This window comes from Thalassophryne amazonica, chromosome 16 (assembly GCF_902500255.1).
Source record: "Thalassophryne amazonica chromosome 16, fThaAma1.1, whole genome shotgun sequence".
Taxonomy (NCBI): Eukaryota; Metazoa; Chordata; class Actinopteri; order Batrachoidiformes; family Batrachoididae; genus Thalassophryne; species Thalassophryne amazonica.
Window position 1 is genome coordinate 13,304,954 of NC_047118.1, and position 14,838 is coordinate 13,319,791.

General features: G+C 39.8%; 1 protein-coding gene across 2 annotated transcripts in view; it reads left to right on the top strand.

Moving 5' to 3' along the window:
* Window positions 1–14,838, top strand: part of snx8a (sorting nexin 8a) — a 31,343-nt gene that overhangs the window by 14,974 nt on the left and 1,531 nt on the right. For both annotated transcript variants that reach the window (XM_034191004.1, XM_034191005.1), the window contains 9 exons: window positions 831–1,021; window positions 2,834–2,954; window positions 5,025–5,161; window positions 6,622–6,702; window positions 6,788–6,948; window positions 7,048–7,177; window positions 7,269–7,337; window positions 8,485–8,634; window positions 13,689–13,838. In XM_034191004.1, the coding sequence (XP_034046895.1) occupies window positions 831–1,021; window positions 2,834–2,954; window positions 5,025–5,161; window positions 6,622–6,702; window positions 6,788–6,948; window positions 7,048–7,177; window positions 7,269–7,337; window positions 8,485–8,634; window positions 13,689–13,838 (1,190 nt within the window). The remainder of the gene's footprint in view (window positions 1–830; window positions 1,022–2,833; window positions 2,955–5,024; window positions 5,162–6,621; window positions 6,703–6,787; window positions 6,949–7,047; window positions 7,178–7,268; window positions 7,338–8,484; window positions 8,635–13,688; window positions 13,839–14,838) is intronic.

Consider the following 14,838-nt stretch of genomic DNA (forward strand, 5'->3'; position numbering starts at 1 on the left):
CAGCGGACACAGTGAGAGAGAGTCGAAGGACTTTTCCTGCAGAACAGCGTTGGTCTTGAACATTTCCTTAATCAGTATGTGTCAGTTTAATGTTGTAAATAGCATGAAATGGAAGGATTTGATACGACAAAATGGTATATCTCAGCGTGTGAGTCTGGCGTGCATTACTATAATGTAATGCGTGCGAGGAAACAATTTATTTACCAATGTTTTCATGGAATATTGGTCTCTGGATATCGGCCCTTGGGCAAGGTCTTTAATCCCCTTTTGCTCCCGGTGTGTAGTGAGCGCCTTGTATGGCAGCACCCTGACATTGGGGTGAATGTGAGGCATTATTGTAAAGCACTTTGAGCATCTGATGCAGATGGAAAAGCGCTATATAAATGGAAACCATTTACCATCTGAAATAGAAATTGCGAAAATGACAATCTGCAGTTGAAACTGTTACCGTTTCTGTTGTGGATTTCAACATCAATAAAATAAAAATCATGAGGACATATTGCAGCGTGACTGATTACGCAACTCCGCATGCCATATTTGTCCCAGCTTGCCAGTTTGAAACCCTTGTCACATTTGCTCATGGTGTGCAACAGCAAGTTTTCTGCATTCCTTTTTCTCAGCACATTACAGTGAGTTAGTGACTTCTTTGGAATGAATAACAGGTCACATGGACACCAGACACAGTCAGACACCAAATCTGTCAAATACAGAGAAAGAGTTTCAACGGCAGCATTCCTCGCGCTCGGCAAAGGTTGATTTCCTCTCCAGATGTATTGTTTGCGTCATGAAAAGTAAATATTAGAAGTCTGCGGTAATTCTGTGTTTGATAGAGTTGCCAAAACCTCAGCTTGGGGAGCCGTTGGATTTGTGCACATTGAGGATGCAGCCAGCTCAGGAGAACGTACTGATGATTTCCCACAGCTTGGACAGCCTGCTGGCCAGAGACACAGTGCAGGTGGAGCTCATACCGGAAAAGAAGGGTCTATTCCTCAAACATGTGGAATACCAGGTCACCAGCCAGGTAGGGCATCCCAAAAAACCTGCCACACACCTCCAGCCATTATCTAAACCCGGTTAATCCAGTTAAGGTTCACAGGGGGTCTGGAGTCTATCCCAGTGGGCATTAAGTGAGAGGTGGAGGATACCCTGGACAAGCCACAAGTCTATCGCACAGTCACACACAAGGAATTTGAATACCCCCAATGCAGCATGCTGTTACTGTTACAATTTTTCACAGTTGGATGATTCTCGAAACACAACTTGGTCATGCAGAACACAGAAATGGCGAATTATAAACTTTTTAATTCTTTTGCAGAACTGTAGAATTTTCTCATTGATGGTCTTTCCCACTTATTGTGTTTGCATCTAATGTTGATGCCACATGCACGTCAATATTTAACAGAAGGTCTTCTATTTATGTTAATTACCTGTGCTTCAAATTTGTAATTTTGAGTAATTACTTTGACATACTATAAGTGTTTAAGTAATATTAGTTGTCTGTTTTCTTAGTACGCTTCAGAAGTGGTAAGCTAGCATGGTAGCATTAGTTCGCACTGGCCTTATCTGTTATTTGGCTTTGAGTAGCAAAATTCTGACTGTAAGTCAGAATCTGTAAGTTAGAGTAGCTTATTTCACTGGTGTTAGTTGTTATGGACACAGCGGTTGAGTTAAGTATGGGGGTCAGCTAGCGCATTAGTTAGCAGTAGCTTAGCTTCGCCGGCAGATGATGGCTTTCATGCTGTGGTCAGGTGGAAGAAAGCACAAAAACTTAGGAATCCAGTTGTGTTGCCGTCTGCTACAGACTGCAAATTATTATTTTTTTTTTGTTTTTTGCCCTGGCTTGTGAACACTGCTAGCCCTCCTGATTTATGGGCATACCATACATTAGTGATAGGTGATTTCATTACCCGCAAAGTTACATTTATTCTCTAGCCGATGTTAAAATTCTTTAAATATTAACCTTGGGCCAGAGTATCCAACATAGCTTCTCATATAAGGGCGCGAGCATTACTCATCGTCAGACAGCCGACTCAGGAACATGACACCAGTTATATCATCAACATTATCCATGTTGGCAACAATGATGTTGGTGTGCGACAGTCTGAGGTCACAAAGATGGATATAGTAAGTACTTAATGACCTCACCAGAGAGAAGTCTGCATTGGCTAATTGTCTCTGGTCCCCTCTCCTCCCGGGGAAAGTATAATGTCTACAGTAGGGATACATCCCTAAATAGGTGGCTGGCAAAGTTCTGAAAAGAGCAGGGATTTAGTTTTGTGGAGAACTGGCTCTCTTCCTGAGGTTGCTGTAGCTTGCTAATGCCGGATGTGTTGTTTGCTACCATTGAACTCTGTGTGTATGGTTGCTTCACTGCAACATTTCTGTCTTTGCATATGTGACAATTTTTCATTGTGCTTTTTTTTTTTTTTAATTTGTTATTGGCTGTATGGCTAAAGCAGATGGTCACCCCATTGAGTTGGTCTGCTTGAGGTTTCTTCCTGTCATCAAAAAAATGCCAGTTGCCAGTGTACTTGCTCAGGGAAGTGGGTTAGGTTAGACCTTACTCATGTGAAGCGCCTTATGTTGGGATTTGGTGCTGTTGAATTGACCTGATTAGATTGGCTGAAAAAATAGAAATGCACAGAAAAGTTGTAAGATGCCATATAAATGGATAAATGGTGCCAGTGTTTTTCATCACGTAAAATTTTTTTTTTTTTCAGTCTGAAAAGTTTCCCTTGTCACTACTCCCCACAACCCTTGCTACATTAACATTTGTTTTGTGAGTGTTTGCCAGTGTTGGGATTCATTGCATTTCTTTCATCTTTGGTTCTAGCGTTACAAAATAGCAGTTTATCGACGCTACAGTGACTTTGACGTCTTCCATGAGGTTTTGATCCAGAGATTTGCCTACAGGATGGTGCCGGCTCTTCCACCTAAAAGAATGTTCAAAGGAGGTAAAAGTCTCAACTCTGACATTTAACATAATTAATATCAGAATTTTTTGCATATATTTAGGGCATTTCATAATGTGTATTACTAGAGATTTGCAGTTGGATTTCCACCATGTCACTGAATGCTTGAATGTGGGATAACAGTAGCAGAGCGGGTTCTCGATGATCAGTCGGATAGGAGTTGAGCTACCAATAGAGGTGGCTTTGATTCGTGTTCTTGCAGCCTGTCTCTGTCCTTTTCCTTGGCCAGGGAAGTAACCTGAAGTGGACTGGCATACCATCTATGGGTAGCTGTATACGCTTATCTGCTTCTTGCTACGGTATCTGAGGATACTAATCGGCATCAATGAATCTGGGGGCCTATATCGGATTTACTGCTTCTTATTATATATGATAGTCATAGGCCTGCATTTGCTTGATGCCACTTCCTGCACCATTGCTCTCAGCACCTATATAGGTCTTACTTTTAGTTTAGACGACTTCCAATTTTTTTTTTTACTTTACTTTTATATTTGTAAACATAATTTTTTATCATCAATCTTCATCTTTAGCTGTCTGCATATCCATCCATCCATCCCCTTTTCAACACTTAAATGGGGCATTGGCAGAGGGTTGCATTCATCCCAATCCTGGCAGGAACCTGACTTTTTTTTTTGGTGTTTAAAAATAGACATTTTCCCGATTGGACATTCAGGTTTCTGAAGTTCCTCTTGACTGTTGTTTGATGTGTTTCCTCACAATGTGGCACCCAGTTTTACCTTAGTGTTGACATTGCCTGCTTAATTTTCATCACAAATTCTGCTATGAATGTTAAAAATTGTTGCATCCAAAACAACCCACTTGTATCCTATTGAATGGACCGCCTATGAATTTGTCAAACTGCTTCTCGTTGCCTGAACCCCTGCAGATGGCTGGTTTTACCTTGTGTGTACTGTTGTTCCTGCCGGCTGTATTGTTACAAACTGTGGCTGTCAGTCAAACAAGGAAACCTTTCTTTTCTCACACTCAGGATTTCTTAAAAAAACATTTGATTTGACAGTGTTTGAGACAGACATGAAAACATTAGACCTGGAACTTAAAAAAAAAAACAAAAAAAAAAAAACTTTTTTTTCCTTACAGTAACTCTTGACTATTTTTAGTTCTGCATTTAAACATGACTTCACATTTTTAAAAAAAGAAATATTTAATTTGAATCTAACGTAGTGGCAGGCAGCTCAGTGGATAGGAGTTATGCTACCAATGTGTAGACGTGGGTTTGTTTTCCGGTCCCACGCTACCTGTCCTTGGATAAGGCACTTCATCTGCTTTGTCCCAGTCCATCCAGTCCATTCCCGGATGGAGGGGGTGGTTGGCCCCTGCCCCCCCACCTCCTACACCTATGCCTGAAACCCTGCCAGATAAACAATTAGACAAGTTCTTGTCACAATTTTTAGCTGCCTGCCGGAGTGAATGGCTGGGTCCTGCTGCCCTATGATTCCTGTGCCCAGAAGAAACCCCACTCTAATTTTTAGTAAAACATCAATAAAATAAATAAAATGACATGGATCTACTTAGATGTCATATAAAACAAATGTTTTCCATTCGTGGAATGGAAAGAATATTTGCATTTGCTGAAAGATTACTATTACTGATGATTACAGATCTCTAAATTGATGGAAATTTGGTGATATTTCTAATCATCTTTTTTTTTAGTGTGTGTGTGTGTGTGTATATATATATATGTATATATATATATATGTATATATATATATATTAATATTGTGTGTGTGTGTGTGTTTTCTTTCCAAAATATGCTCCAAATGGTATAATTTGTTGGTGAAATAAGCCTCCATGCCTGTTATGACATGGAAGAACATGACTTTTATGCAACGCAACCAAGATAACTGAAACTTTGGGGATGGCCGTACATAGATTGAAGTTTAAGTCCAGAAAATATCAAGGAATTTGTTGGACCTTTGCAGGATTTATTGCAATTTTTATTGCTTCTGGGGGGTTTTTTTTGGGGGGGGGGGGTCACCCTGTACATGCAAATAGCCCCAGAGGGACTAACAATATGTCTGTATCTCTTCACAGTGTTGGGCTCCATTTCTGAGCGTGAGTTCATTGAAGGAAGAAGGCGAGCTCTTGGCAGATTCATTAATTTGGTGGCACGACACCCCTTTTTCTCAGAGGATGAGCTGGTGAAAACCTTCCTTACCTTCAGTGGCTCGGTACGTTGCTGTTTAAGTGAGAAGCAAATTATGCGGCTTTCAGCACAGCACAATAAACAGAATGCTTTTAAAGAATTGTCTAATTTCCAGATGTGGTGCGTACTGTTGTTCATTTTTATATTGAAGGCGTTTTGTATTTTAAGGCGTCTTTGAGTATAAAAACACACGGTGTATTCTGTGATCTGGATGGACCCAAGTTCAAATGGGCACATTTACCTGATATACCGATGTAACAGTATATCTTCCCTCCCGGATACCCGAGCCCGGAAATCACCCTGGAAATCTTACCCCCCAACCCTGACAGACAACATTCCTACAGGGCAGCACTGATTAACCCAAACTTTGATAAGGCCCAATCAATTTTGACCTAATTTAGGTGACATTTGACCTCAAGCGAAACCCTGAAGGTCAAGGTCAAGTGCTTATCCCAGGTTATGGCTTATGGGCAAGGCCAATGACTATGTTCATGGCAAATTTGGAGGCAAAATTTCACAAATTGCGACCAGGAAAGTTATTTAATTGAATTTAGTGTTTCACCTTCCTGTGACTTTGACCTTTGACCTTGAGCTTGATCCTTTTGTGTACTGAAAGGTACCTTACTAGGGCTGCTATATGTGAAGTTGCAAGAGTCTGCGATGTAAACTGTGTACTGCACAGCAAGTTAAAGGTGAAAAATGCAATGATTACAAACAAACAACAAAAAACAAACATACATACTGACAAACATTTGCGGGGGGGGATATCTAGGGTTGGGGGTAAGATATGCTAGGACAACTTCCCACCCGGGTGGGAAGATATCCAGGTGGGAAGATATACTGTTACACCGGCTGCTGCTATTGGTTATACTAAATAAATATTAATTTCATTTTTATCTTGCCCAGTTAAATCTTTGTGCGACCACTCCTGCAAGAACCTTGCACCAACCTTTGAAGTTTTCCGAGTGTTTGAATATGCAGAAGATGAAGTGGCGAAATAAGTTTAACTCAACCAATTTATAATGTAAAAATCAAGGCATCGACCAATTCATACTCCATTTAGATCAATTCAGGGGTCTGTGTATCGATGTATGAGTAAGACCCTTCGGCTGCTCCCTTATTTGCACTCAGGGCCACCACAGCAAATCTGAGGTAGATCTGCATGTTGATTTGGCACAAGTTTAACGCCGGATACCCTTCCTGTCGCAACTCCACGTTACGTGGAGAAATGTGGCAGGGGTGGTGTTTGAACCGACAACCTTCCGCACTGAAACCAAGTGCACTAACGACTTGGTCATTACTTTCAGATTGAGTTTTGATTTGCATCTGTTGTTACACTGCTAATAACAAGGTCATAAATGTCAGTTTAGAAATTCAGTAATTCCTTGTAAACTGTCATCACTGTTGAAATACATCCTGTTCCTGCGCTGCAGCGTCTTTTCTGTTTTTTCCATTCATTTACTCATTGTACCACGTTCTAAACAGGATGTTCAGACTAAGCTGCGTGACACTTACAAGAAAACCGGTGATGAGTTCATGACCAGCAGAATTGCAACCCAAGCAAAGGTTTGTCATGTTTGAAGGGCAGATGTTCACATTTGACCCCTAAACATTTGAATGCCATTGAAGATTTGTTGTACTTGTTTTGCAGGAATATCTTCCAGCTGACATTCAGTCCCAGTTTTCAACCAGCAGGGAGGTCATCAGAAATATCCACAGCAGCTTCCATAAGCTGCGGGACAGAGTGGAGAAAATAGCAGAGCGCTCCAAGGAGAATGCAACTGATCTCCTTCTGTTTGGCAGAGAGTTGAGGTATTTTGTTATAAAGCCGTTCTGAAGCCTGGTCCTGGACTGAGAAAACAGTTTTTAATGAGAATGCTAATCGTTGCTGTTGTTGTCTCTTTTCTGCAGTACGCTGGGCTCAGACACTTTGCCTCTACCCCCCTTGGCATCTTCACAGAGCACCTGGAGGACACTCCGTGAGTCTCTAAAGAGCCTGTCTGTAGAGTTCGCTCTGCTGTCTGACAAAGCGACTCACCAGGTACCAGCCGCAGTCCTTCATACCCGCCCCCAGCTCCGCTTTGTGTTCCAAATGTGGCGCTGTGAACTAAAATGTCTTCTGATATCCTCAGGGCAGACGTGAAGAAGACGATGTTGTTGAAAAATTAAACCTTTTCTTGGACCTACTGCAGTCCTACAGAGTAAGTGTGTTTTGCTGTCCTCATATAACACGAGTTGTGTTTTTCTACCATTCAGGGTTTAGAGTGAGGTTTAAAGGCATGCAGGTTAGGTGAATTGGAAACTTTGTTACTGTCCAGGTCTCCCTTGCAAAAGAGATCTCGAGCTCAATGAGACTAACCTGGTTAAATTAAAAAGGAATAAAAACATACTTTGTGAGGCTTTTTTGTGAGAGATGATGTCTTACAGATATTTTTACAGCTCACGTACAGGCTGGTGATGAACAGGAATGGCACTGTACATAATGTTGCTTCACAATGTACTTACGCTCTACCTGCACATATCATTGCTAGTCACCATTAACATGCAGTATTAATTTGACAGTGTATCGTGTGGGAGGAGGGAGAAGAATTTATGTTTCTCTCTCTCTTGCAGAGACAGGCAACATATGCATGGCAAATGTGACTTGGGAAAAAAAAAAACAGTACAATTAATAGCAATAAATAACTAAAACTTCTCTGTGCTTCTGCACTGCTTCATCTACCTTTGGTGGCCACTGCTCACTATAGACTTCGACAGTTTGGAGTTAATCCTTTAACAAGCCAGTAATCCTTTCACTTGTATCTGCTTCCTCAATACTACAGTGCTGTTTGTCTGGTGCACTCCCATTTAAAGGGACGTACATATGGTTATCACTCTGGATTGGTTGTCATTTTTGGACTACAAAATGGCCAAAAATAAAGAATGCTGTTAACCCGCCTCCTTTGTTCAAAACACCTGGCCATGCACCAGTATTTTCCACCATTTTTCTAAAAAAAAAAAAAAAGAAAATGTTCTGGGTCACCCCCCAGATGAACTTGCACCCTGCTGTCAAAGCACACCCAGATGAGAATACCCGGTGTGTAAACGATAAAGTGGAGTTGGACACACCCCAAATGCACTTGTTGTATGTATTTTAGACTGCATGCTATAGATCATCAAAATAGGGCTCATAAATAAAATGGAATATATGGAGCTGGGGAAAATTGAGTTTGGAATTTTTTAACCAAGGTATGCCCAAAGTAGTATGCATGCAACTGCTTATGGTATTGATATGTCCTCAGCTCGTGTGATTTAAACTGTATGTATTTGACCATGGAGATGATACTAAGACTGTATGCTGCTCTGTAGGACCTCTGTGAACGCCATGAGAAGGGTGTGCTCCATGAGCACCAGAGAGCTCTGCAGAAGTACGGCGTGATGAAGAGACAGATGATGAACGCCACCGTGCAGCCCAAAGAACCGGCGTCCGTGGAACAGCTGGAGTCACGAATTGTTCAGGTGCTTCAGTTCTTTTAAGTTTCTAATTCTGCTTTTGTTCAGAATTTGTGTTAAGTAATTTTGTGTGTTAAATTTAAACCAGACATCAGGTTAAGTTGACTTATTGTGAAAGCAAATCCTTTATGGCACTGCAGTACACCCTATTTTAGGCCCCAGATAAAATATGTTTCATACTTTGTCATAACATTTATGTGCAGCATGACATGAGTGCTTATAAGGATGTACTCTTACATAGAGCTAAGAAATTAAAGTCCCTTTTTACAGTTTTGGGTGAGAATCGAAATGCCCTCTAATCTTTTTGATTGACATAAATGTGAAATGTTTCATAATTTCAAGTGTATATATTGCTCAGAGGCCCATGTTTATTTCTTCTGGGATATGATATAATGTTTGAAGCTAATAAGTCACAGATTAAAAAAATAGCAGCAGTGCAGTCATGAGTTACATTCCAGCTGCCGGTTTACTTTATGCTGACACTGTTGTGTGTCTGTTGGTTTTTAACTTGTGACTGCAGTTCCTCTTGCTTGATGTGGTTTGTCTGTTTGGCAAATGATTCTGAGATTTTATACTCATTGTGCTGTATTGCATACATTTTATGGCTCAGACTTAGAGTTCAGACATGCATCGTACAAATGTTTGGGAATAGAGGATTGAACATACTGTATTTTCTGGAGATTAAGTCGCACTATTTTATTACTTTGACAGGTCCTGTGACTTACAGTCTGGTGCAACTTTTATAATAATAATGAAAAAAATCACAATTTTGTACATTTACTTGAAATTGGAAACAAGGAACACAACATTAAACTACAACTTTTGTTTTTGTTTTTTTTTTTAAAGGGGAAGCACCTTCATAACAGGGTTCAGTTACTTTCAGCGTGCGATTAAAACGGAGTCGGGTCACACTTAAATTGTTTATTATATGAGCGTCACTACTTTGAGCTTTTCCTCATATCTTTGGTGATCATCGGGCACCACAGATAAAATACAAATATTGTGTTTTCTAGAGTGTAGAAGTTGTATTTTTTTTTTTTTTTAAACAAGTTTGGAAAGTCTTGCAAGTTATACTCTGGTACTACTTAAGCCCTATTTATGCTACTTCGTATCTGAAACTCCATAACCACACAGAGCCCTCTGTATTGTTGCGATTCCCCTCTGAGCACCTCCCCATAGTGTGACATGCACCTCCCAAAAATTATAACTACACATCAAGACAACGGAGATGCACAGGCTGTGATTGGTCCGCTATGTAATTTCTAGAATCTCACTTTTCCGGTTTCACAATGACTTTCACGAACATAGATGTGATGGGTTAGTAGGCCAGTCTTCACGAAAAACGTCACGCCCCCTACTGTTCTGGCAGTAAATTGCATTGTGACGCCAACGTATTAACTCCAGCAGAGAACTTTGAAAGGTTTACGACCGTCTCAAAGCAATTGTGTGACCACAAAGTTAGAGTATTACAACCCCTGGCAAAAATTATGGAATCACCGGCCTCGGAGGATGTTCATTCAGTTGTTTAATTTTGTAGAAATAAAGCAGATCACAGACATGACACAAAACTAAAGTCATTTCAAATGGCAACTTTTTGGCTTTAAGAAACACTATAAGAAATCAAGAAAAAAAATTGCGGCAGTCAGTAACGGTTACCTTTAAAGACCAAGCAGAGGGAAAAAAAATATGGAATCACTCAATTCTGAGGAAAAAATTATGGAATCATGAAAAACAAAAGAACACTCCAACACATCACTAGTATTTTGTTGCACCACCTCTGGCTTTTATAACAGCTTGCAGTCTCTGAGGCATGGACTTAATGAGTGACAAACAGTACTCTTCATCAATCTGGCTCCAACTTTCTCTGATTGCTGTTGCCATATCAGGTTTGCAGGTTGGAGCCTTGTCATGGACCATTTTCTTCAACTTCCACCAAAGATTTTCAGTTGGATTAAGATCCGGACTATTTGCAGGCCATGACATTGACCCTATGTGTCTTTTTGCAAGGAATGTTTTCACAGTTTTTGCTCTATGGCAAGATGCATTATCATCTTGAAAAATGATTGCATCATCCCCAAACATCCTTTCAATTGATGGGATAAGAAAAGTGTCCAAAATATCAACATAAACGTGTGCATTTATTGATGATGTAATGACAGTCATCTCCCCAGTGCCTTTACCTGACATGCAGCCCCATATCATCAATGACTGTGGAAATTTACATGTTCTCTTCAGGCAGTCATCTTTATAAATCTCATTGGAACGGCACCAAACAAAAGTTCCAGCATCATCACCTTGCCCAATGCAGATTCGAGATTCATCACTGAATATGACTTTCATCCAGTCAGCCACAGTCCACGATTGCTTTTCCTTAGCCCATTGTAACCTTGTTTTTTTCTGTTTAGGTGTTAATGATGGCTTTCATTTAGCTTTTCTGTATGTAAATCCCATTTCCTTTAGGCGGTTTCTTACAGTTCGGTCACAGACGTTGACTCCAGTTTCCTCCCATTCGCTCCTCATTTGTTTTGTTGTGCATTTTTGATTTTTGAGACATATTGCTTTATATGTTTGCCTTTAACAACCTTCCCATGTTGTTTGTATTTGGTCCAGAGTTTAGACACAGCTGACTGTGAACAACGAACATCTTTTGTAACATTGCGTGATGATTTACCCTCTTTTAAGAGTTTGATAATCCTCTCCTTTGTTTCAGTTGACATCTCTCGTGTTGGAGCCATGATTCATGTCAGTCCACTTGGTGCAACAGCTCTCCGAGGTGTGATCACTGCTTTTTAGATGCAGACTAACGAGCAAATCTGATTTGATGCAGGTGTTAGTTTTGGGGATGGAAATTTACAGGTTGATTCCATAATTTATTCCTCAGAATTGAGTGAGTCCATATTTTTTTCCCTCTGTTTGGTCTAAAAAAGTAACCGTTACTGAATGCCACAATTTTTTTTTTCCTGATTTCTTATAGTGTTTCTTAAAGCCAGAAAGTTGCCATTTGAAATGACTTTAATTTTGTGTCATGTCTGTGATCTGCTTTTCTACAAAATTAAACAACTGAATGAACATCCTCCGAGGCTGCTGATTCCATAATTATTGCCAGGGGTTGTAGAAGCATAAAAAGGCCTTTTTATATTGAGAAAAATCATAAATTTGTTATTATTCATAATATTAATAATAATGATTATGACTATTTATATAGGATGTTCTTGGGAATCAAAACAAAAAAATAAACTGTAATAATAAAAGGACAAATGCCAATAATAAAACGTACACTTCAACAGTACACAAAAATCCCAAATTAAACAGCTGATAATACAGAAAAAAGGTGCGACTTATACTCCTGAAAATACGCTCATGCTCATTTCAAGCAAACTATCATGTTGCCTGTGGGGATCCATGGGTTCTAGATTGGGTAGTGATTTGTAAAATGGGTAGCTGACATTTTTCAAGAGTGGGAATAAATTATGCAAATTTTCTATCATTTTAACTGAGTGCAGAAAATTAAAATGAGAAAGTTTTATGAATAATTGTATTTATTTGGCACCTTTAGTTGATGTCATGTTTTACAATTCGCAAGGTTGAGATATTTCCTTTCTTCTGAGCTTCTCTGGTTACCAGGGACTGATTAATGGCGATATCAAGATCCATTGTTCACTGTTGTTACCTAACATTGACCCAAAATACAAAAACATACCAAATGGCAAATGTCAGATCTCCCCAGTTTCTCTGTCATTGATGTTACACACATGCACACAGAGGCCACTTAGCTTTTAATGTGTAGATGATTTACCTACCTACAGTAGTGTTCAGAATAATAGTAGTGCTATGTGACTAAAAAGAATAATCCAGGTTTTGAGTATATTTCTTATCATTACATGGGAAACAAGGTACCAGTAGATGCAGTAGATTCTGAAAAATCCAACAAGACCAAGCATTCATGATATGCACACTCTTAAGGCTATGAAATTGGGCTATTAGTAAAAAAAAGTAGAAAAGGGGGTGTTCACAATAATAGTAGTGTGGCATTCAGTCAGTGAGTTCGTCAATTTTGTGGAACAAACAGGTGTGAATCAGGTTTCCCCTATTTAAGGATGAAGCCAGCACCTGTTGAACATGCTTTTCTCTTTGAAAGCCTGAGGAAAATGGGACGTTCAAGACATTGTTCAGAAGAACAGCATAGTTTGATTAAAAAGTTGATTGGAGAGGGGAAAACGTATACGCAGGTGCAAAAAATTATAGGCTGTTCATCTACAATGATCTCCAGTGCTTTAAAATGGACAAAAAAAGAGACGTGTGGAAATCAACCATCAAAATGGATAGAAGAATAACCAGAATGGCAAAGGCTCACCCACTGAACAGCTCCAGGATGATCAAAGTGAAGCATGGTGGTGCAAGCATTATGATATGGGCATGTTTCTCCTACTATGGTGTTGGGCCTATATATCGCATACCAGGTATCATGGATCAGTTTGGATATGTCATAATACTTGAAGAGGTCATGTTGCCTTATGCTGAAGAGGACATGCCCTTGAAATGGGTGTTTCAACAAGACAATGACCCCAAGCACACTAGTAAACGAGCAAAATCTTGGTTCCAAACCAACAAAATTAATGCCTCGCAGATGTGAAGAAATCATGAAAAACTGTGGTTATACAACTAAATACTAGTTTAGTGATTCACAGGATTGCTAAAAAAGCAGTTTGAACATAATAGTTTTGAGTTTGTAGCGTCAACAGCAGATGCTACTATTATTGTGAACACCCCCTTTTCTACTTTTTTTTTACTAATAGCCCAATTTCATAGCATTAAGTGTGTGCATATCATGAATGCTTGGTCTTGCTGGATTTGTGAGAATCTACTGAATTTATTGGTACCTTGTTTCCCATGTAACAATAAGAAATATACTCAAAACCTGGATTAATCTTTTAGTCACATAGCACTACTATTATTCTGAACACTACTGTACCTTCTCCATCTAAAGACAGTGTGGAGAAGAAGAAAAACAGCGTTCTTTCTTCTTAAATCATGATTTGTCACTACTATTGTGTTAATAGCAAGAAAACGCCATTCAGACCATGGAGCTGCGAAACTACTTCTCTTTGTTCTGCCTTCATCAAGAGACACAGCTCATCTTTACCTACCTTCCGATCACGTCCCACATCCTTGGGGCCTTTGTCAACTCCCAGATCCAAGGCCACAAAGAGGTGAGAATGTTCTTCTCCAAAACATTTAGCTTCAGACCACCCTCTGCTTTAACAAAGCACACTTCAGGATGGTCAATCAGTTTTAAATATGCTTCTGGAGGGCAACAAAAGAACTAAAAATGGCTGGTAGTGTCACTGAAAAGGTTATAAGGTCAGTATGGTTTTGGGTTGGCTTTCAGTGCAAAATTTCAGTGAATAATGTAGTTTGAGCTATATTTTAAGTCAAACAATGCACGCATTTCTTGATTAGAAACTCCCTTATGCTGTATCATAGGCAGCTCCGAGGGGAGCTTCAAGAGGTTGTAACCCCTCCACCAGGAATCTCAGAAAAATTTCCAGAGAGGTTTTCCCCTCTTGACTGATTTTGTTTTTATGTTTCTTTTATTTTGTAGTTTTGTTTCCCAAACACATTAGCTTAGCAGCTAGTACAGATCTCTGTGCTAACTTCAATGTGTTGTAATCACATTTTGTTGTATGGCTGTGAATATATTTGGAAGATTCCATGAAACGATGATAATTCATGAGGTTTTTTTCACCCGAACAGTGCTGTATGTAAACATTTACTGAATGTCTAAAAGTTTACAGCAACTGCACGTCTTGCTGATCTGCAAGACATTTTGCCATAGTTATAGATATCAAATCAATTTTATTTATATAGCGCCAAATCACAACAACAGTTGCCCCAAGGCGCTTTATATTGCAAGGCAAAAGCCATACAATAATCACAGAAAAACCCCAACGGTCAAAACGACCCCCTATGAGCAAGCACTTGGCGACAGTGGAAAGGAAAAACTCCCTTTTAACAGGAAGAAACCTCCAGCAGAACCAGGCTCAGGGAGGGGCAGTATTCTGCTGGGACTGGTTGGGGCTGAGGGAGAGAACCAGGAAAAAGACATGCTGTGGAGGGGAGCAGAGATCGATCACTAATGATTAAATGCAGAGTGGTGCATACAGAGCAAAAAGAGAAAGAAACACTCAGTGCATCATGGGAACCCCCCAG